This window comes from Rhinoderma darwinii, chromosome 2 (genome assembly GCF_050947455.1).
Source record: "Rhinoderma darwinii isolate aRhiDar2 chromosome 2, aRhiDar2.hap1, whole genome shotgun sequence".
NCBI classification, from domain to species: Eukaryota; Metazoa; Chordata; class Amphibia; order Anura; family Rhinodermatidae; genus Rhinoderma; species Rhinoderma darwinii.
In genome coordinates, this window is record NC_134688.1 from 302,299,181 (window position 1) to 302,321,845 (window position 22,665).

Sequence of the window (22,665 nt, forward strand, 5' to 3'; positions counted from 1 at the left end):
ATTACGGCACGGACAGGCCCATAGAAGTCTATGGGGCTCCCGTAATTACGGGTGACTACGTGTGTGCACCCGTAATTACGGGAGCGTTGCTAGGCGACGTCAGTGAATACTCACTGTCCAGGGTGCTGAAAGAGTTAAACGATCGGCAGTAACTCTTTCAGCACCATGGACAGTGACTTCCAATCCCAATATAGATAAACCTGTAAAAAAAAAGACGTTCATACTTACCCAGAACTCCCTGCTTCTTCCTCCAGTACGGCCTCCTGGGATGACGTTTCAGCCCATGTGACCGCTGCAGCCAATCACAGGCTGCAGCGGTCACATGGACTGCCGCGTCATCCAGTGAGGTCGGATTGGATGTCGAGACAACGGCCGGGTAAGTATGAAATTTCTTTTACTTTTTCTGCGGAAAGGGCTGTCCCTTCTCTCTATCCTGCACTAATAGAGAGAAGGGCTGCCGATTAGTGCAGTTACATTTTGCAGCGAAAACGTGCCCGTAAATACGGGTGGAATACGGGTGACACCGGACCCATATTTACGGGCACGGGTCCGTAAATACTGGTGCAATACGGCTCGAATACGTGTGACCAAGGACCCGTATTTACGCCAGTATTTACGGGAGGACAAAAATACGTTTGTGTGCATGAGGCCTTAGGCAGTTTTTTTTTTTTCAACTGCCTTCTCTTCGTATGTAGCCCTATCTCCACATCCCTGGCTCTGCAGCTCCTTTCGGTGGCCTAGGGACACTGCCTCAGAACATCTTGCAACATTACAGTAAGACAATCCTGGTGTTACTTCGTTCTTTTTGCATCAAGCCCAATTGTATTTTTTGTCAATCCTGTACTGACATTGCTACTCTTACATGGGCAAAGTCATCGTCCTGGCACCAGATGCGGTATCTGACTTGACTACACCCCAGGAAGCCAAACCCACTTCTATAGGCAAAGGAGTTGTGTTACAGCAAGATGCTGTACCTGACATGGCTATGCATCTTTTGCAAGCACCATGCAACTATATTATTATTATTATTTGGTTTAGAGGAATAATTGTGCTACTACGGGACCCTGTACCTAACTGGTCTAGCAATTACTGAAAGCACCAGACAGCATCATTACACCCTTATCTAAGCAGAGTAACCGTGCTATACTAGACGCTTTATCTGACATGGTTGTTGCGAGGACTAGGCAGTAACATTACCCCCTTCTTCTAAGGCAGAGTAATCGTGTCATGGCAACTCCATGTACCTGACATGGAAGCGCATAGATTAAGTCATCATGCTAACACTTGATGCTTGTCATTGTTACACAGTTTTGTTGCACCCTTTTCATAGACAAAGTTATTGTCATATTGCTGGACTCTGCCCTTGATGTAGCTACGCAGTTGTTGCAAACATCAGATGGCCACACTATTCCCTTAGGCAGAGCCGGTGTCAGCACCCAGCGAACTCGGGCAAGTGCCGGGACCCACTACCCTTGGAGGGGCCCACTCGGCTGCTGGGTGCTATCACTGCCGTCATCACAGCATCACTGTCCATATATGGACAGTGATGTCAGAGGGAGAGGAGGAGTCCCAGCCAGAGCACTACAAGAGGCACTGCTCCGGGACTTCGTCTCTGGGGAAGCCCCTGACATCACTGTCCATATATGGACAGTGATGTTAGGAGGAGAGGGGTTCCAGGCAGAGCGCTAGCAGCTCTGCTTGGGACTCCGTCTATGGGGATGCCCCTGACATCACTGTCCATACATGAGAGAGCAGGAGTCCCAGTCAAAGTTCTAGTAGTGCTCTGCCCGGGACTATGGCTCTGGGGTTGCCCCTGACATCACTATCCATATATGGCCAGTGACATCAGGACTTTCTCCTGAAGCCGAATTCCCAGCCAGAGCGTCGGCAATGCTCTGGCTGGGGATTCCACTCCTAGAGGGAACCCCCAAAGGCGCTACCTACAGGGAGGTAGGCTGTGTGGTATGACCAGGGAGGGTGGCTGTGTGGCACTACCAGGGAGGGTGGCTGTGTGGCACTAGCAGGGAGGGGGGCCGTGTGGCACTACCATGGAGGAGGGGGCTGTGTGGCGCTACCTGGGAGATGGGGGCTGTGTGGCACTACTTGGGAGGTGGGGGCTGTGTGGCACTACCAAGGAGGGGGGCTGTGTGACACTACCTGGGAAGGGGGGCTGTGTGGCACTACCTGGGGGGGTGGCACTACCTGTGAGGTGGGGGCTGTGTGGCACTACCTGGGGCATGGGGGCTGTGTGGCACCACCTGGGAGGTGGCTGGGTGGCACTACCTGGGAAGAGGGCAGAGTGGCACTACCTGGGAGGGGGCTGTGTGGGGCTACCAGGGGGGGCACAAAATTTATGGGGGTACAATCTGGGGGCCTTACTTCTATATGGGGGCACAAAGTGACGTTTTCTTTCATTTTACTGCCTTTGTTAGTTCCCCCGCAAAGGGGCCTACTAAGTCTGTGTCGCCCACGGGCCCACATAAACCTGGAGCCGGCCCTCCCTTAAGCAGGGTAATTTTGTTGCAATTTACCTTTTTTTTTAAGCCAGCATACATGACTTTTACTGGCATGGTCAGAGCTTAGCAGAGAGATGTTCCACACGTTTTTGGAAGGCTCTCTGTACCACAGTGGTCAAGGCTGCAAAGCAAGACAGAGGAGACTAGAGTTCCAGTTCCTGATACCATGCTTCTAGGACTTTGGACCGATTCCTTGTTGTTTAACTTAGTGCAACACTCCGGCCTGGTCCCACTGGGCAAGATTGGGCATGATCCCTATTTTTGGAGGTGACCTATCTTCTTAGGTCTCCCTCGCCATCAAATCTTGGACTGTGTAAATGACTGACTTCTTCCCAGGAAGCCGCTCACTGCAAAGGCCACCCTTATGGTAGTTCATGTCAAAAGGGATCAGGTCTGATTCTGCCTGGACCCTCTCACAGGGCAAGAAATTATTTTAATGAAAAGTACCGATCCTAATCAGACTTAGCTGACATTGCTTCTATGGTTGTCCTGGAACCCTAAAAAAACAAATGTGTAACTATTCAGTCACATGTCTCAAAATGTGTTCCATACATTATTTTTCCCCCACTTTAAAGACAGGATCTGAAGACCTACTAGCCTATGGTAGACCTGTTGGTTTCTCCTCTGGTTCAAGCTATCGCGCTCTCTTGTCTAGAGCCACCCAGGTGATGTTGCACCATTCTATATTGCTCTGCAGGAAAATGCACAGCGAGGCTCCATTGAATACAAAACAACTCTTGATTCAGCTTCAAAGCGCTTTCACGGGTCTTTGTTTCACCGATTCGAGTCTCCTGGTCCAGCACTGGATTAATTTGTCTCTGAGGTTTCTGGTGACGGGAGCTCTCACTTTTCTCAGAATTATCACCACGCCTAAAGTACCCATTTCTGCATAATGAATAGCCTTCACCCACGCCTGTCCAAGTTGTGGGCATGCCTCTCTTTGGGACTCTTGGATCATTCCTATTTCAAATGCATAGCTCTACGAAGTATTCCCTTTTGTTTCCTAGTCCGTTTTTTATTTAGCTTCTCAACAATGGGTCTGGCTGCCCCATCTTGGATCTAATGCACCTCTATAGTTTTGTCAGTATAAGACACTTTTGGATGGGGTGACTGAGGACAGGGATCAAGTTTTTCTTCATCTCCACATCTAAATATCTGGTCCTCCAGCGCTGCCTCAGGAGGCCTGTCTCCTGCTCCTCGTATACCCACAATGAGACTCGCCATGTTAATGTCAGTTCTCCACTACAGGAGTTTTTTTCGGTCATGCCATATGCTGGTGTAGGCGCCTACCGTTTGGGCACCCAGGACTGTCTCCAAATCATCCACCTTCCTCTCTCCATTTAGATGTACTATATTTGTTACAGTGTCTTCCCAGGGTACTTCCCACATGGAAGCCTTCCCCACTTTTAGTCTCACACTCACTCACTTCATCAATCGATTTTGGCCTGATGGGACCGATATCCAACTTACTGGATCGTTTTGTTCTGCTCCCTAGAGGGGGCTCTTCTGTCCAAACATTTCCCAGGTCCACTCCTTTCCCGCTCTTTCATCTCTGAACTCTCCTATTTATGGGGCGTCCGTTCCCATCCAGTGTGACAAAACATCTGTGGATGCCTACTTGGACCATTTAGGGTCTTGGCTTTAGTTTTCCTAAGGTGTTGCCCCTCTTATGTTCAGTCCACTATTCATTGGGACCTCAACTTGATCCCGACAGTTAACGTTTTTTGATGGGTCTCCCTTCCACCTGACGTCTGTCAAAAGTTGACCGTTTTCCCTGCCATTATCCTGTTCATATCATTCTGGGCATGCTCCCTACTCCATCTAAATGTGTTTCTTTTGCTGGCCCGACTCTCCTTTCCTTTTCAGGAAGACATCCTAAGCTACTATCGCTTCATGGATCTATTGGGTTTTCTGCACGGATTATTGAACTAAAGGAGACCTTCTCTTTTTGGGCTCACAGTCTATTCCACCACCACAGTGGGGTCCTTTTGTCTGGAGCGCCATAGGGCTTCCACAAAGGCGTTAGACCACTACCGAGTTTCCTCTTTACATCTTATTTAGTTCTATAAGGTGCACACCTGCATCCTGAAATGTTTTTTCCCGGTATCTAGCATCTGCAGGTTGCAGTGGCTTATTCGGCTGGTTGGGTGACATTCTTTTCTTCCGTCCCTGGGGGACTGCTTTATGATGTCCTACAGTCTTCTGTGTTCCCCAATGACACAAGTGAGAAAATACAATTTTTTTTTTGTTGCTTACTTGTAAAATCCTTTTCTCGCTAAATTCATTTGGGAACACAGCTCCCCACCGGTTAATTATTTTTTAGGGCATTCCTCTTGTTTTTTGGTTCAGAACCATCAAGAGTGGGGTCTAAGTAAAATTTTTACCTTCTGTTGGCTTCTCTTAGTTGCTCCAACTGCTTGTATACAAACGGATTAGCCCAAAGTCTTCAGGAGGAGTACAGCCTGTGTAGGAGCTAACATTTTTTTATTTCTTATTTTCGCCTCCTAGTGGCATCAGCCTATACCCATGTTCTTCTGTGTCCCCCAATAAACTTTGTGAGAAAATCATTTTACAGGTAAGCAACAAAAAAATCCTATTTTTAAGGCTTGATTTTCCAATTTTAATCTGAATGTTAGGGGGTTAATCACATTAATGTCTTTACATCTTCATCCACTGGTTTACAGACACTTTTCTTTATCACTGTTCATTTCCAATTACACTTGTTTAAACAAAAGACAGTGAAGTTCAGTAGACAGGACGCTCTTGGCAGATTTGAGTAATTAAATAGGACAGAGTTAATTTAATTTACTAACTTAAATTGTGAGGCAGGTTAAATGTAAGACAGACCTAATTGCCAATATATATAAGCACTGAACTTTTCAGGTATTTTCTATTTCTTTCAGTTGATGTTTAGGGTTAAAGGTTTTTACCATCTCATAAAGTGATGGCATATCGCTAAGGATATGTGATTGCTTTAGGAGAATGAAGGGGCTGCAGCAAGTGAATGGGACCGTTCTGCAGTACCCTGCACAGTGGGTGTCCGGGAGTGCTCGGAAAAACAGTGAGGGGACACAGCGCTAAGCCAGTGCTACAGCCCCTTCGTTTTCAGGATCTGTGTTGCTCCCTGAAGTCGGACTCCACTGGTAAGAAAGTAATAACATAGCGCTATGTCATCTCTTTATGCGATGGGAATAACCCTTTAACTATGACAAAAAAAATAATATTATTCCTGTACAGGCTAATGCCTCATGCACACAAACTTATTTTTTTCCTCCCGTTAATACTGGCGTAAATACGGGTCCTTGGTCACACCTATTCGACCCCTATTGCACCAGTATTTACGGACCCGTGCCCGTAAATACAGGTCCGTTGTCACCAGTATTCCACCCGTATTTATGGGCACGTTTTCGCTGCAAAATTGCACTGCACGAATCGGTAGCCCCTTCCCTCTCTCATTGCAGGTAAAGAGAAGGGGCAGCCCTTTCCGTAGTAAAAGTAAAAGAAATTCATACTTACCCGGCAGTTGTCTTGGTGACGCGTCCCTCTTTCGACATCCAGCCCGACCTCCCTGGATGACGCGGCAGTCCATGTGACCGCTGCAGCCTGTGATTGGCTGCAGCGGTCACATGGGCTGAAACGTCATCCCGGGAGGCCGGACTGGAGGAAGAAGCAGGGAGTTCTGGGTAAGTATGAACTTCTTTTTTTTTTACACGTTGATCTATATTATGATCGGTAGTCACTGTCCAGGGTGCTGAAAGAGTTACTGCCGATCGTTTAACTCTTTCAGCACCCTGGACAGTGAATATCCATATCAATAGACAGAAAGTAGTGGAATTTGCACTAAGATGACTTCATGTTGCTTATATCATTTGCAGCTCAGCCTAAATAATAAACAGCTGACACAAATGTTAAAGTCTAAAACTGCCCCAGTGGAGGAAGAAAAAGAAGATCCTCTGGAATACTATGCTAAACATACTGCACAGATTGAGGTAAGCATGTTACTTACTAATGGACAAATATAGGAGCAGGCCAATTTTGAGGCAGTTATCTATGATAATATGAATTATGGGCAGGAATGTGGTTAGAAATCATATAAATGCAATGTCTCGCTGCCGAGTTGTCAAATTAAATTTTATCCATGGTAGATTTAATTATGGAGAAAGTTTCGGCAGAGTAATTGTGAAAGTTATATATCGTATAAATCATGAGACAGATGTAGCTTCAGTTTTGCCTCAGGCAGCGGTACCCTCAACTCCATTACTGTACAGATTTATTTTATACATTGTAAATTGTGCGAATACTTTTATGAGGTGTGCCTCATGAATTATGTGTGTTTGCTGTCCATAGATTGTACGTTCAGACCGAAGCATGGAACAAATTGTGTTTCCTGTTCCAAATATCTGCAAGTTCCTGACAGAAGAGACAAAGCACCGAGTATTCACTACCACAGAGCAAGACGAGCAGAGCAGCAAAGTTAGCGATTTCTTTGACCAGTCATCTTTCCTTCATAATGAGATGGAGTGGCAGAAGAAATTGCGAAGTATGGCCTACTTAGATAAGCTCTTAATATGGTTTGTCATAGGAAACGAACAGTTGTGTGGTTTCAGCACTTGTTATAGTCCGAAAACCGCATGGATAAGGCCCAAGATGTCTTGAGCTGTGAAAATAGATGATAATAGCCTGACTGACATCCGAACACACAGTGCTGGCATTTAGACCATCCTTTAGCTACAGCAATTCTATGAGCAATATCAGCAGCATTATTTGGACTGGGCACCACAACCATGATCAGAGCCAATTTTTACATATTCTGCAGCTGATAAATGACAATTTGAGATGAAATGACATTTGCGATTTTTTTTTTTTAAAAGAATGCATTAAATATATCCCAGCACTTAACAGTCAGAGAAAGCTCTGTGATCTTTTACCTGGTTTATCTTTACCAATAGAAGATTAAAATCCCCAAAAAATAACATATTTTATAATGTCACATTCCTGGTACATAATCCTGCCATATAGAAAATATAGACTAACAAAGTTTTCCATCAAAGACCACTATATTAACAGGCAATGAGGGAGACCTCTTAAAACTAGTGCAAATAAAAAGTCATGTTGCCCATTGTGATCAAATGTCACCAAAGTGTAAGTTGCAGCAGCAAATGTTAGCAACAATCCAAACTACTGCTGAGGACAGTTCTGCCTCATCATTTCTAATTCCTTCATTCCTTACCACCTGATTGCAAAAATAGATTGTAGCACCACATATAAAAATTCTGTATTGAAGAAAATGAATAGGGCAGGCTGTTGTTTTAACAAAAAAATTGCAGAGACCCCAAAACTGCAGCAACTCATAACACAAAAGCATGTACATGTAAACAAATCTTTAAAGTGCCATAAAAAAAGATGTCCCGTGCAACCTCACCTAGATCTTAGCCTGCACCAACTTTATGAATTGCTTAGAGGAACTGGGCAGGTAAGGGTATGTTCACACGCAGAGTCAAAAACATCTCAAATACGGAGCTGTTTTCAAGAGAAAACAGCTCCTGATTTTCAGACGTTTTTTGTGCCACTCGCGATTTTCGCTGCGTTTTTCGCAGCCTTTTTCAATAGAGTTTATGGAAAACGGCTCCAAAAACGTCCCAAGAAGTGTCCTGCACTTCTTTTTCGCGGCCGTTTTATGTACGCGTAAAAAAAGCAGCGAAAAACGCTCCGTTGGAACAGAACACCGTTTTCCCATTGAAATCAATGGGCAGATGTTTGGTCTGCTTCCGATTTTTCGGCCGTTTTTCAGGCGTTTACGGCCCAAAAAACGTCAGAAAATAGGTCGTGTGAACATGCCCTAAGAGAAAGCAGAATACAAAAAGAAAAAAAGGAAACAGAAAAAAAGGTTTCCTTACAAAAAAAAAATAATGATGCAAATTGACAAATCAGAAAGGTCATAATAAAACTTTTCTTCTGTTCTTAACTTGCAAACTATCATTGAATATTATATTTATGTAAACAAACAGCTCATATTGTTTTGGTTTCTTTTGTGTTTTTTCTTCAGGTATGCCGTTAATATACTGGTTTTCACGTAGAATGACACTTTGGGGAAGCATTTCCTTCAACCTGGCAGTTTTTATTAACATAATCATAGCCTTTTTCTATCCCTATGTAGAAGGAACTTCTATGGGTAAGATATTTATGAACACGCAGTAGTACCCTTTTGGAAAAATGTTTTATTTTGACAACAGATCAGTATAGATTGAAAAAGCATTGTTTCATCAATTGTTCAATGAGGCTTTACAATCTATTGTTTAAAAAAACTTAACTCTCAAAATAACTCTTCTTCGTTAAAGTAAATTAACTTAAAGGGTCACTATCATTTACATTTTTTGCTTAATTTTAAAATCTTTATCAATAGTATTTTCACTTCCTATTAAATCTTCTTTTTGAATTATGACTCTGTACCTGTTTATTTTCTTTTTCAAATCTCTTTCCCAGGGTAAACAATTGCTCATTTCACTGTTTCCATGTAATATCTGTATACCAGACTACACATCTGTGTATACAGTTCCCTTCCTCTTCTCAGCAGTGTGCACGCTCCTTAGCTGTTCCCGATGCAGTCACTGCTCTTGCTTCAGCAAATTCCTCCCTAATTCGGCTCCATACTGATGTCATAATCGGAGGAGGCGACTAAGCGCTCCTCTAGTTTAGCGGGGATAAGAATTATTGACAGTCTTCTATTGCGGTCACTGCTGTGTGCACGATCTGGCTGTTTAGAATGCTGGGAAGTGAGGTCATCGACATCAGTACAATAGCTACTGGCTAATTAGATAGAGCCCGCCCATCATCCATCCAAACTTTTTAGGCTTCCAATGGTGCGTGAATATTGCAATAAAACGTGAAAAAATACAAATAAAGGTAATCATACTGAACAGTATGTTTTGCATGGGCAATATAGCACAGAGTTTTTTTTATTTCTTGAGCGTGAAATGATAGGTTCACTTTAAATAGGACCTGTCACCTCTCCTGAACTGTCTGTGTTAGTAAATACTTGTACTCCTCATGAAATAAAAATTAATTTATGCATTAAATTGACATCTGGGCATTACCATTCCTCTTGTCAATGGGGCCCTACAAGTCCGGCACTGTGAGCACTGATTGGACAGTGTCAAACTGTGTAGGGACACACCTCCAACTGGTTACACTCAGTTGTCTATTAATTCATACATTTCTAGGAGGAATAACAGAGGAACGGCACAACAAAGAGTTCTAAGAAAAGATGCTTGTTATACTATGGGAAAACAAGTACCTACTAAAACTGACAAGTCAGGAGATCTGACAGGTGCTCTTTAACCCCTTAATGACCAGCCAATTTTAAACTTTAATGACCAAGCTATTTTTTGCGTTTTTCCATCGTCACATTCCAAGAGCTATAACTTTTTTTATTTTTGTGTCAACATATGTGTATAAGGTCTTGTTTTTTGCGGGACAAGTTGTATTTTTTAATAGCACCATTTTGGGGTTCATATAATTTATTAACTTTTATAAACTTTTTTGCAGGGGTAATGGAAAAAAAACCATACATTTCGCCACACTTTTTTGCATTTTAGATTTATGCCGTTTACCGTGTGGTATAAATGACATAATATCTTTGTTCAGTGGGTCATTACGATTGTGGCGATACCAAATTTATATAGTTTTCTTGTGTTAGGCTGGGTTCACACATGGCGGAATTTCACTTAAATTCCGCTGCGGACACTCCGCAGCGTTAATCCGCAGCGGAGCCGTTTCTGCATTGACTTCCACTTCTATTTAGAAGTGTTCGTTTAGACGATGCGTAACATTCCGCTGCGGAGCATAGGCTGCGGAGCGGAATTTGGTGTCCGCAGCATGCTCTGTCTGTTGCGGAGCACTGGCGGACTCATGGCGGAATTTCTCCATTGACTTCAATGGAGATTCTAAATTCCGCAATGAAGTCCGCAGCTGTCATGCACATGTTATGTGTGCTGCGGATACGTCTTGCTTTTTTGCCATGACATTTCTTCATTCTGGCTGGACCTATGTATTTCTAGGTCTATAGCCAGACTGAGGAAGTCAATGGGGCTCCCGTAATGACGGGAGCGTTGCTAGGAGACGTCTGTAAATAGTCACTGTCCAGGGTGCTGAAAGAGTTAAGCGATCGGCAGTAACTGTTTCTGCACCCTGGACAGTGACTACCGATCCCAATATACAGCAACCTGTCAAAAAATATAAGTTCATACTTACCGAGAACTCCCTGCTTCTGTCTCCAGTCCGGCCTCCCAGGATGACGTTTCAGTCTAAGTGACGGCTGCAGCCAATCACAGGCCAAGCACAGGCTGCAGCGGTCACATGGACTGGCGCGTCATCCAGGGAGGTCGGGCTGGATGCCGAAAGAGGGACGCGTCACCAAGACAACGGCCGGTAAGTATGAAATTCGTTTACTTTCACTAGGGAAAGTGCTGTCCCTTCTCTCTATCCTGCACTGAAAGCACTTTTCCCGCAGTCCGCAGCAGCTAGTCCGCATCAATTTACTGCACATTTTGTGCAGATCCGCAGCAGAATCTGCAACGCAGATTCTGTGCGGCATTGATGCGGACAGTTGCGGAGGAAATCCGCCACGTGTGGTCATGCCCTTATACTACTTTTACACAGTAAAAACTCTTTTTTTTCAAAATTATTTGTTTTTGTGTCACCATGTTTTAAGAGCTATAATTGTTTTATTTTTACGCCAATGCAGCTGTATGAGGGCTTGTTTTTTTTGCGGGACGACCTCTATTTTTTATTAGTACAATTTTGGAGTACATGCAACTTTTTGATCACTTTTTATAAAAAAAATTGGAAGGCAGGATGTACAGAAAATATAAATTCTGGCATTGTTTTTTATTTTATTTTTTACGACGTTCACCGTGCAGGTTAAATAACGTAATCGCTTTATAGGTGGGCTCGTTACGGATGCGGCGATACCAAATATGTGTAATGTTTTATTTTGTTTTTTCATATTAAAGTATTTTATAAGGGAAGAAGTGGGTTTTTCATTTTTTTTTTTATTTGGGACTTTTATTTATTTATTTATTTATTTATTATTAACTTTATTCAACTTTTTGTTAACTTCATTTTTAGTCCCACTAGGGGACTTCACTATGCTATCTTCTGATCGCTTTTATAATACACTGCAATACTTCTGCACTGCAGCGTACGATTGCCTGTCAGTGTAAAACGGACAGGCACCTGCTAGGTCATGCCTCAGGCATGGCTTAGCAGGCATCCATCCACCTTTGTTAGGCCCCCGGCTACCATAGAAGCCATTGGCACCCTGCGATCGCAGGGTGCCGATGGGGTGAGAGAGGGAGCTCCCTCCAAAACCACTCTCGCTATTGAGCGCCGCATCTAAGGGGTTAAACGGGTGAGATCGATGTTGAAATTGATCCCGCCCATTAGTGCAGGTGTCTGGCTGTCTTTAGACATGCAGCGTTTTGCCTGCGCAAAAGCCACTTACCTGCTCCGTGAGGCAGCATCATATGATGCGCGGCTGCGTGATTTTCGCGCAGCCGCCATCATTATGACACGCCATTTGGATGTTTGTAAACAGAAAAGCACGTGGTGCTTTTCTGTTTACATTCATCCTTTTGACAGCTGTTGCGCGAAACAGGCAGTTCGTACGGAAGTGCTTCCGTGCGACCTGCGTGGTTTTCACGCACCCATTGACTTCAATGGGTGCGTGATGCGTGAAATACGTGGAGATATTCGAACGTGCCATGCTTTTTACGCAGCGGACAAGTGCAAAAAGCACGGACTGTCTGATCTGGCCCATAGACTTCTATTGGTCCATGCGTGAAAACCACGCGACCTGCACGGACGCAATTCACGGCCGTCTGAATCAGCCCTAAAGGATTTTTTTCTATATCCAAAAGTAATTTAAAAAAATTACCCATAATAATTTAATTAAAACACTTAAAATCGATCACACAGATAGTAAGGGAAAAACACTTACCAATGTTCCCTTTAAAGAGCACACATAGGGTACCTGTTGTATTAGAAAACCAATTAGCACCTTAAGAAAGTAATAAAACAAATTAAAAATACCTGTATGATGTGTTTTTATTATGCAAATGATCCAGCTCCCTGCTGGAGTGTTGTCCCGAACTTCCTGGTAAGGTGGTTTCAGCATCCCCAGTCTTTTTTTCAATTACAAACTATACTTTCTATACTATAGAGCTTTGTTTTTCTGATCCAAAGTTCCAAATCCTTGCGTAGACAAAGATTTAAAGGAAACCTGTCAGCAGTTTTGAGGCCTCGAAACTGATGACAGAGGCTCTCTAGGACCTCTTAAAATATGAGGGTCCATTAGGTTGGACCTGCGAGATCTTGCTTTCTATCTAAAAGAGCAGCTACCTAGGAAGTACAGGACCCGGCTCATAAGCATATCTTATACAGAGGTATTTTTACATTTATTTTAATTACATGGATTTAGAAAAATATTACTTTCTTAAAGAGGCTCTGTCACCACATTATAAGTGCCATATCTCCTATATAAGGAGATGGGCCCTATAACGTAGGTGACAGTAATGCTTTTTATTTAGAAAAACTATTTTTACCACTTTACGAGCGATTTTTAGCTTTATGCTAATGAGTTTCTTAATGCCCAAGTGGGCGTGTTTTTACTTTAGACCAAGTGGGCGTTGTACAGAGGAGTGTATGACGCTGACCAATCAGAGTCATACACTTCTCTCCATTCATTTACACTGCACTACCGATATATAGCTATATTGTTATGTGCAGCTACATACACACACTATAACATTACTGTAGTGTCCTAATAATGAATATACATCACTACCAGCCAGGACTTGATGTTTATTCAGAATCCTGACACTTCTGAATCTTTTCTGTGAGATTCCAGCAAGGCAAACGTAATCTCGTTTGAAATTACAGGTTACATCGTAATCTCGCGAGATTACGTTTGCCTTGCTGTAAATCTCATAGAGACGCTACAGACGTGTCAGGATTCTGAATACACATCACGTCCTAGCTGGTAGTGATGTATATTCATTATCAGGACACTGCAGTAATTTTAGTGTTTGTGTATGTGGCTGCACATAGCGATATAACTGTATCGCTAGTGCAGTGTAAATGAATGGAGAGAAGTGTATGACGCCGATTGGTCACTGATTGGTCAGCGTCATACACTCCTCTGTACAACGCCCACTTGGTCTAAAGTAAAAACAAGCCCACTTGGGCATTAAGAAACTCATTAGCATAAAGCAAAAAAATCGCTCATAAAGTGGTTTAAAATAGATCGTTTTTCTAAATAAAAAGCATTATTGTCACCTACATTATGTAGGAGATAGGGCACTTATAATGTGGTGACAGAGCCTCTTTAAGGACCTAATGATTAAAAAAAAAAAAACAGGTACCCTATATGCGGTGACAGGTACTCATTAAGCCTTTGTAGCTAGTGAGTGCAGCAGTTAAGTACAAAATGCAAAATAGCATCAAATAAATATTGCTATATAGTGTCCAAATAATTAGCCATACCACAGCCAGGTGCACAGTGCACAACAGTGCCACATAGTGTCCAGATAACCCTCAAAACAAACCCAATCTTAACCTCTTCAGGACTGAGCCTGTTTTGGCCTTCAGGACGAAGACGATTTTTCAAATCTGACTTGTGTCACTTTATGTGGTAATAACTTGGGAATGCTTGCACCTATCCAAGTGATTCTGAGATTGTTTTCTCGTGACATATTGTACTTTATGTTAGTGAAAAAATTTGGTCGATAAATTCAATATTTATTTGTAAAAGACACCAAGATATGGAGAAAATGTGTAAAAATTAGCATTTTTCTAAATTTAAATGTATCTGCTTGCAAAACAAATAGTAAAATATCACACCAAATAGTTACTAGTTTACATTTCCCATATGTCTACTTTATGTTTGCATTGTTTTTTGAACATTCTTTTATTTTTCTAGGACGTTACAAGACTTAGAACTTTAGCAGCGATTTCTCATATTTTTAAGAACATTTCAAAAGGCTATTTTTACAAGGACCAGTTCAGTTCTGAAGCGGATTTGAGGGCCTTATATTTTAGAAAGTCCCCATAAATCAACGCATTTGAAAACTGCACCCCTCAAAGTATTCAAAACATCATTCAGAAAGTGTTTTAACCCTTTAAGCGTTTCACAGGTATTAAAGCAAAGTAGAGGTGAAATTTACAAATTTCATTTTTTTTTACAAAATTCATTTGTAATACATTTTTTTCTATACCACAGAAAGTTTTACCCGAAAAATGTAACTCATTATTTATTGCCCAGATTCTGCAGTTTTTAGAAATATCCCACATGTGACCCTAGTGCGCTAATAGATTGAAACATCTGCCTCAGAAGCAAAGGAGCACTTAGTGGATTTTGGGGCCTCCTTTTTTTTAGAATATATTTTAGGTACCATGTCAGGTTTGAAGAGGTCTTGTGGGGCCAAAACAATAAAGACCCCCAAAAGTTACCTCATTTTGGAAACGACACCCCTCAGGGAACTTATCTAGGGGTATAGTTAGCATTTTGAACCCACAGTTTTTTTGCTAAATTTATTTGAATTAGTATGTGAAGATGAAAATCTACTTTTTTTCAGAATTTTTTTTTTCAAGGAATAAAAGAGAAAAAACACCCCAACATATGTAAAGCAATTTCTCCCGATTATAGCAATACCCCATATGTGGTAATAAACTGCTGTTTGAACCCATAGCAGGACTCAGAAGAGAAGGAGCACCATTTGGATTTTGAAATTCTGATTTTGCTGGAATAGTTTTCAGTGCCGTGTCGCGTTTGCAATGCACTGGAGGGAACAAAATAGTGGAAACCCCCGAAAAGTGACGCCATTTTGGAAAATACACTTATCAAGGAATTTTTCTAGGAGTAAAGTTAGCATTTTGACCCCACAGTTGTTTTGCTGAATTCATTGGAATTATTCTGTAAAGGTAAAAATCGACTTTTTTTCAGATTTTTTTTTACAAGGAATAAAGGAGAAAAAGCACCCCAACATTTGTAAAACGATTTCTCCCGATTTCGGAAATATGCCATATGTGGTAATAAACTGATGTTTGGACCCACAGCAGGGCTTAGAAGGGAAGGTGCGCTATTTTGGCTTTTGAAGCTCAAATTTAGCTGAAATGGTTTTTGGGTGCCATGTCGCATTTGCAAAGCCCCTGAGAGGCCAAAACAGTGGAAACCCCCCAAAAGTGACCCTCATTTTGGAAATTACACCACTTAAAGAATCTATCTAGGGGTATAATGAGCATTTAGACCGCACAAGTCTTTTGCAGGATTTATTAGAGTTAGGCTGTGAAAATGAATATCAACATTTCTTCCACTAAAATGTTGAATTTTTTCAATTTCACAAAGGATAAAGGAGGAAAAAGCCACCAAACATTTGCAAAGCAATTTCTCCCGAGTACGGCTTTACCCCACATAGTCATAAATGTTTTTTCATTAGAAAGTAATTAACCCTTTCCGGACTGAACCATTTTTTCTTTTCCTTTTTAGTTTTTCCCTCCCCGCTTTCCAAGAACCATAACTTTTTTTATTTTTTCGTCAATAGTGTTGTGAGGGCTTAGTAATTGAGGGAAGAGTACTCTTTTTTATTGGTACCATTTTTTAGTACATACGACTTTTTGAGCACTTTTTATTACACTTTTTTGTAGAGCCAAGGTGACCGAAAAACAGAGATTTTGCCATTTTAAATTCTTTATTTTTCACGTGAGACGCTCCATACATCACCCCCCACACTACGACATGCTGTGTCGTGGTGCGCGAAGGGGTTAATGTGCCGCAGATGGTGCAGACTGAAAATTAAAATTTTCCACTGATATGCCATTTTAGTGCACTACATGTTATGCCCAGTTTGTGCCACTGAAGACAAATACCTCATAAAATATTAACCGGGTTCTCCCGGGTATGGCGATGCCATATCAGTGGACGTAGACTGCTGTTTGGGCACGCTATAGGGCTCAGAAGGGAGGGAACGGCCTTTGGCGCGCAGATTTAGCTTGTTAGTTCTGTTTGGCGTTTTACTGGTATTTAAGTTTATTATGTGGTGGCATATGTAATCTGCGCTGAGAACATCAGGGCACAATAAGAGGGTATAATAATGGGGTAAATAAATAATAATCCGCAGATATGTGGCCGGTGTCGCACTGATAAATGGTGCCCAATCTTATCCGCTTTTGGAACACTCTGCACATTTTGCATCGCCATATTCTGAGAGCCAGAACTGTTTTATTTTTTCTCCACCGGAGCTGTGTGAGTGCTTATTCTTTGCGGGACAATCTGTAGTTTTCATTGGTACCTTTTTGGGGTACCAGAAATTTTTTTGATCACTTCTTATTCCATTTTTTGGCAAGCAAGGTGACCAAAAACCATCAATTCTGACAATGTTTTTTATTCTTTTTTTTATGGCGTTCACCCTGGGCTATAAATGACAATTTTACTTTATTCTGCGGGTCGATACGATTACGTCGATACCATATGTATATAATTTTTTTATGTTTTGCAGCGTTTGTGCAATAAAATCACTTATTTATAAAATAAATGATTTTTTGTCACCATATTCTGAGAGCGATAACTTTTTTATTTTTCAGTCAAAAAAGCTGTGTAAGGGCTTGTTTTTTGCGGGACGGGTTGTTGTTTGTATTGTATTTTGGCGTACATGCGACTTTTTGATTACTTTTTATTGTATATTTTAGGAGGGGTGGTAACCAAAAAATTGTGATTCTGGCATTGTTTTTCGTTTATTTTTTTTGCGGTGTTCACCGTGCGGGGAAAAATAATATTACAGCTTTATAGTTGGGGTCGTTATGAACGCGGTGATACAAAATATGTATACTTTTTTTAACGTGTTCATTTTATTCCTATGATAAAAGACTTATTATAGGAAAAAAAGCATTTTTTGTTTGTCACTGCTAACTTTTATTTTTACACTTTTTAAAAACATTTTTATTATCTTTTTTTTACTTTTTTTACTTGTCCCACTAGGGGACACTTAGACTTGCAGCTCTGATCGCTGCTGGAACACATTACACTACACACGTAGTGTAATGTGTTCTAACTGTCATTGTGACGTAACTGTCACACTGACAGGAAGCATCGGAGGACCGGCCTGGAGGCTCCTCCTCCGAGGCTTCCGTACATGGCAGCCCGGAGGCCATTGTCTGGCCTCTGGTTGCCGTGATAAGGATCGCCAGCCCCCGCAAATGCATGTGGGGGGCTGCCGATCTGCTCTAAACCTCTTCAATGTGGCGATCGCAATCGACCACCGCATCTAAGGTGTTAATTGCCAATTTCAGCGGCGACGGGCCGCTGATCGGCAACGGGGAGAGCAGGGCAGACACCCTGCACAGTTAACCGCCGCTGCTGTTTAGCGCCGCGCGGCGGTTAACTGTTAAAGCGCGGACGTAACTGCACGCCCAGGTGCGCGAAGTTACTGCTCACCTGGGCGTTCATGTACGCCAAGGTGCGGAAAGGGGTTAAAGAAATGTAGAGAAACAAACATTATTGTCTCTCTTATTGTTTATAAAGTAAATCTTATTTTTGCTCCCTAACACAGATTTTTTTTCTTTTCTCCTAGGAGTATTGGATTCACCCCTTATCTCTCTTCTTTTCTGGGCCATGGTTTGCGTCTCAGTTATGTCTCTATTCACAAAGCGTTATGGTCTACGGCCACTTATTGTGGCATTGATCTTGCGTTCCGTTTATTACCTGGGAATCGGTCCAACACTCTACTTACTGGGAGCTCTGAATGTAAGGCTTCATGTGCTTTTTACTTCTAAAGTACATGTCAATTACAGAAAGCACTATTACCCTTTAATATTGCACACAGCAAGTACAGATAGCTAGAATAAATTTTGAGTAATGGTGGACTCGCAGTCTGTGCTTGGAATAGAAGTATTAAGAGGCATATCTATATATTTTCAGTCCTTTAGCGAGTATTTCCATTCAGGCACAAGCAATATGAGCTTGTTATAGGTTCACCAAGTCATTGTAATCTTGGATTATGTGGGGCACGAAGTTCAGTTGCTGGTTAAAAGTACCTCATTGTTAGCTGAACATTTTCTGTTGTACCATTCAGGGAACACTAGGTCATGTCAGTCCAAATCCCAAGAACAATATAACTTTCATTTATTTTTTAATGTAGATTTAGCCACTATTCTTGTTAATTCCCTTACACATATTTATTTGTTTGAATGAAGAAAAAATACTGACATTTTTATCATCTAAATTTAGAATCTTTAGTCTAAAGAAGACAATGTTTAACCATTTTTTCTTACTGACTGCATGTGTAATCTCTGTGCTGTTCTTTTTCTAGGATGTCTTACACTGCTTTGTATGTAGAACAAGCCTTTTACTACTTCTATATTTATTTACACCACAACATATTTCATTCCCTCAATACTTATACTTTTATTCTCAACAGCTGACGAACAAAATTGTTTTTGTGGTTAGTTTTGTGGGCAATCGAGGAACCTTCATCCGTGGATACAAGGCCATGATAATGGATATGGAGTTTCTTTATCATGTGGCCTACATTCTTACCAGTTTTCTAGGAATCTTCGCTAATGAATTGTTTTACAGCATCTTGGTAAGTGACTGGTTTTGGGAAGAACCACATACAAGCATGATTATTGTATTTCTCCTATCTCTGAATGCAATAATTTGGCTGTAAGACCTATGGGTTTAGAAGTAGCCATGGTTGTGACTTACTGCTTAAGCTACATCTTTGAGACATGTTCTTGTACAAAGAAGTATATGTGTGTGGTACCAGATCTGTAAATACATAGTGATACATTAAACTGTTTAGCATCAGCGTTGCTATCACGTAGGTCAGCAAAAAGTCTACACCGCTATTTTATTACACTGGACATCACTGCTTTAACATAAGTTACACTACTTCTCCTTTTTCCCTTGTAAATGCTTTTCTATTAAGCAATCCTAGTCTACTCCTCGAAAACCTTGTGATATTGCCTTTGGGACTTCATAAAGCAGCTGAAAGAGACCAAATCATTAAAAGCACATGGATGCTGAACTAAAAAAATATATGAAAGCCAATCTTATTTACATCTTCAAGGCAACGAGAATATGTTATATTGTGTTTTGGTTGATTTTTCATTTGCTGATATTTTAATATGACTTAATTTGATTCTAATTTCCTTCACCTTTAAGCTGTTTGACCTGGTATATCGTGAAGAAACACTATTTAATGTGATTAAGAGTGTAACACGAAATGGCCGATCGATTCTCCTGACTGCCCTGCTTGCCCTGATCCTGGTCTACCTCTTCTCCATTGTGGGCTTCCTCTTCTTGAAAGATGACTTCATTATGGAAGTGGATCGGCTTCCCCAGGGTGAGTTGTAGAGGAAATAGTCTTTCTGCAGTTCAGGAGGATAGCCATAGTATGTCATTTGTATAATAATATAATTTTTTTATACACGTCAATATAAATGCTTTATTCATGAACATTGTTTTTATGCATTATAAATGACTGCATCTTAGTCTGACGGGCTGTAATCCAAATGAGTCTGTTTCTTCACAGCTCCCCTCACAATGTCTCAATCAATGAAATCAAACACTTTTGCAGAATATTGTGGGAAGGACCAAACTGACTGCACTTCTGAGGTTACAGTACTTGATAATGCTGAAGGTAAATAGACTTGTATGATGATGTAGCGCAAATTACTGCTATAAACTTCTTATTGCATTCTTCTACAATCCAAAATACTTTCAGACATGCAATATACCTCTGTATCTTTCCTTTCAGCCTTTTAGTAATTTTCCCTAGGCACATTGGAAACTATTTAACGGTGTATGCATACTCCTTAACTGCAGACTGTGTAAAATTGTATAGTGTAATGGGAATGCAATATATGTATAACTTGCAAAGAAAACTGACAATATATTGCGAAGAAACAGAAGTAGCAAAATCTCCCATTTATAGTACTGCATCAATTTGTTCAGATTAGTGAAGGTTTTTCATCATCATCATCAACATCATCATCATGCAAATAGGGGTCCATGTGCTAGACAGGCACACCAAGAACACAGACTACTCCAGCAGTGGTGGAATAACTGGGCTGAACATAAAAAACAGAAATAAAAACAAAATCTTTGGCCAGTTTGCCATTTACTAAGCCTTGTTTTCCTGACAATGACATTAGGTGCTTCTACTGTTTGACTCTTTATTTAGCACAACCTTCTTGCAATAATACAGTTTGACATTTTATTCCAGCTATTTCAAAGCCCTCTACAGCTAGAGAGTATTACCTGCAGTGGCTATATAAAGAAGTCGCCAAACTCTTCCTAATCTAGGCCCTCTACTGGGGATTTTGCTTTTGAAGGGGTTGTCCACTTTTTATTTTATCTATTACTTTATTCATAGAATAGGAAATGATAGAGATTTCGAATATACTTGTATTTAAAATTCTGCTCACATACCTTTCTTATATCAGTGCAGTTGTCTCTGTGTAAAAATAAATAAAATGGCATAGCCCACAGATTTGTCCATAAAAAAGCACCCATGAATGGACAGTCATGTGACCCACATCATGTGACTACTGGCATTCAGGTAACACTTTCCAGGTAGAAAGTAGTAGAAAAAGAAGTGAAGTAAATTTTTATATTTATGCAAATGAGCCTTTCTTAAGTACAAGTGGGCGTGTTTAAAGTTATGTCCAACTGGGCGTGTATTGTGTGTGTACATCTGGGCGTTTTTACTTGTTTTACTAGCTGGGCGTTGTGAATAGAAGTGTATGATGCTGACGAATCAGCATCATCCACTTCCCTTCGTTACCACCCAGCTTCTGGCAGTTCACAGACACACAGCGTGTCCTCGCTCATCCGACGCGATTAAGTTCCTGTGGGAGGAAGTGAGTGACGTCACAGCGTGATCTCGCGAGGACACGCTGTGTGTCTGTGCACTGCTAGAAGCTGGGTGATAACGAAGAGAAGTGGATGATGCTGATTCGTCAGCATCATACACTTCTATTCACAACGCCCAGCTAGTAAAACAAGTAAAAACGCCCAGATGTATACACGCCCACTTGGACTTAACTTTAAACACGCCCAGTTGTACTTAAGAAAGGCTAATTTGCATAAATATAAAAATGGTCATAAGTTGGCCAAAAATGCTCGTTTTTGAAAAAAAAACACGTTACTGTTATCTACATTGCAGCGCCGATCTGCTGCAATAGGAGATGGGGGTTTGAAAATCTGGTGACAGAGCCTCTTTAAGCCTGCAACAAATAGCAGCCGTTGCATTTTTTTGCGGCGGGTTCGCAGCGATTCCGCCGCAAAAAATCTCATACTCTGTGTTCTTCCCTCCAGCGCGGCCTCTTGGTATGACGTTTCATCCCATGTACCGCTGCAGCCAATCACAGGATGTAGCGGTGGTCACATGGCATTAAACATCATCCCAGGAGAATTCAATGGGGATGCAAAACCCACAACAGAAGGCCCAGTGTTGCCACTTTTGCGTCGTATTCACAGCGATTACGCCACAAAGATCGCAACTATGAAAATACTTACCCAGAACGTCGCCTCCTTCCTGCAGTCCGGCCTCCTGGGATGACATTGCATCCCATGTGACTGCTGCAGCCAATCACAGGCTGCAGCGGTGGTCACATGGGATGATACATCATCCCAGGAGGCCAGCCTGGAAGATGTCAGAGGCCGGCCTCCTGGGATGACGTTACATTCCATATTGCAACCAATAACAGGCTGCAGAGGTCACATCCAGGGAGGCCGGACCGGACTGTGATGGAGGGACGCGTCACCATAACAAAGACATACATAAGTATGAGCAGTTTTTACCGCTGTTCCCGCAACGGAAATTCCGTCCGAAAAAATGTGGTGCGTTATTCGGAGGAAATGCACTGCGGCTTCCAGGTTGGATACGGTGTGTGGTTTTTTGAAGCTTATCCGTCCCGTGGGAACCCGGCCTTAGGTTCCCTTGATTATGTCAACAGTGATTGATGGCATCTGTGTACACATGTAAATGCATGGCAGCCATCAGTCACTGGTGAGAACATAGGGGGAGCGCTTAAATACTGCGGACTCTAACTTCTGTTAGCTAAACAACACAATAATACCTGTCACCCTACT

The 22,665-nt window shown here is 41.7% G+C and overlaps 1 protein-coding gene and 1 long non-coding RNA gene across 2 annotated transcripts in view; one reads left to right on the forward strand and one right to left on the reverse strand.

Annotated features, from left to right (window-relative positions):
• LOC142743107 (uncharacterized) overlaps positions 1 to 9,202 on the reverse strand; it is a 37,241-nt gene extending 28,039 nt beyond the window's left edge. Inside the window, exon 1 of the long non-coding RNA XR_012881498.1 lies at positions 8,967 to 9,202. This is a non-coding gene — a long non-coding RNA (uncharacterized LOC142743107). The remainder of the gene's footprint in view (positions 1 to 8,966) is intronic.
• The window catches only part of ITPR3 (inositol 1,4,5-trisphosphate receptor type 3), a 244,458-nt gene that overhangs the window by 193,843 nt on the left and 27,950 nt on the right, over positions 1 to 22,665 (forward strand). The window contains exons 47-53 of the mRNA XM_075853510.1: positions 6,392 to 6,505; positions 6,864 to 7,056; positions 8,563 to 8,688; positions 18,140 to 18,312; positions 18,986 to 19,150; positions 19,732 to 19,912; positions 20,102 to 20,209. Coding sequence (XP_075709625.1) covers positions 6,392 to 6,505; positions 6,864 to 7,056; positions 8,563 to 8,688; positions 18,140 to 18,312; positions 18,986 to 19,150; positions 19,732 to 19,912; positions 20,102 to 20,209 — 1,060 coding nt within the window. The remainder of the gene's footprint in view (positions 1 to 6,391; positions 6,506 to 6,863; positions 7,057 to 8,562; positions 8,689 to 18,139; positions 18,313 to 18,985; positions 19,151 to 19,731; positions 19,913 to 20,101; positions 20,210 to 22,665) is intronic.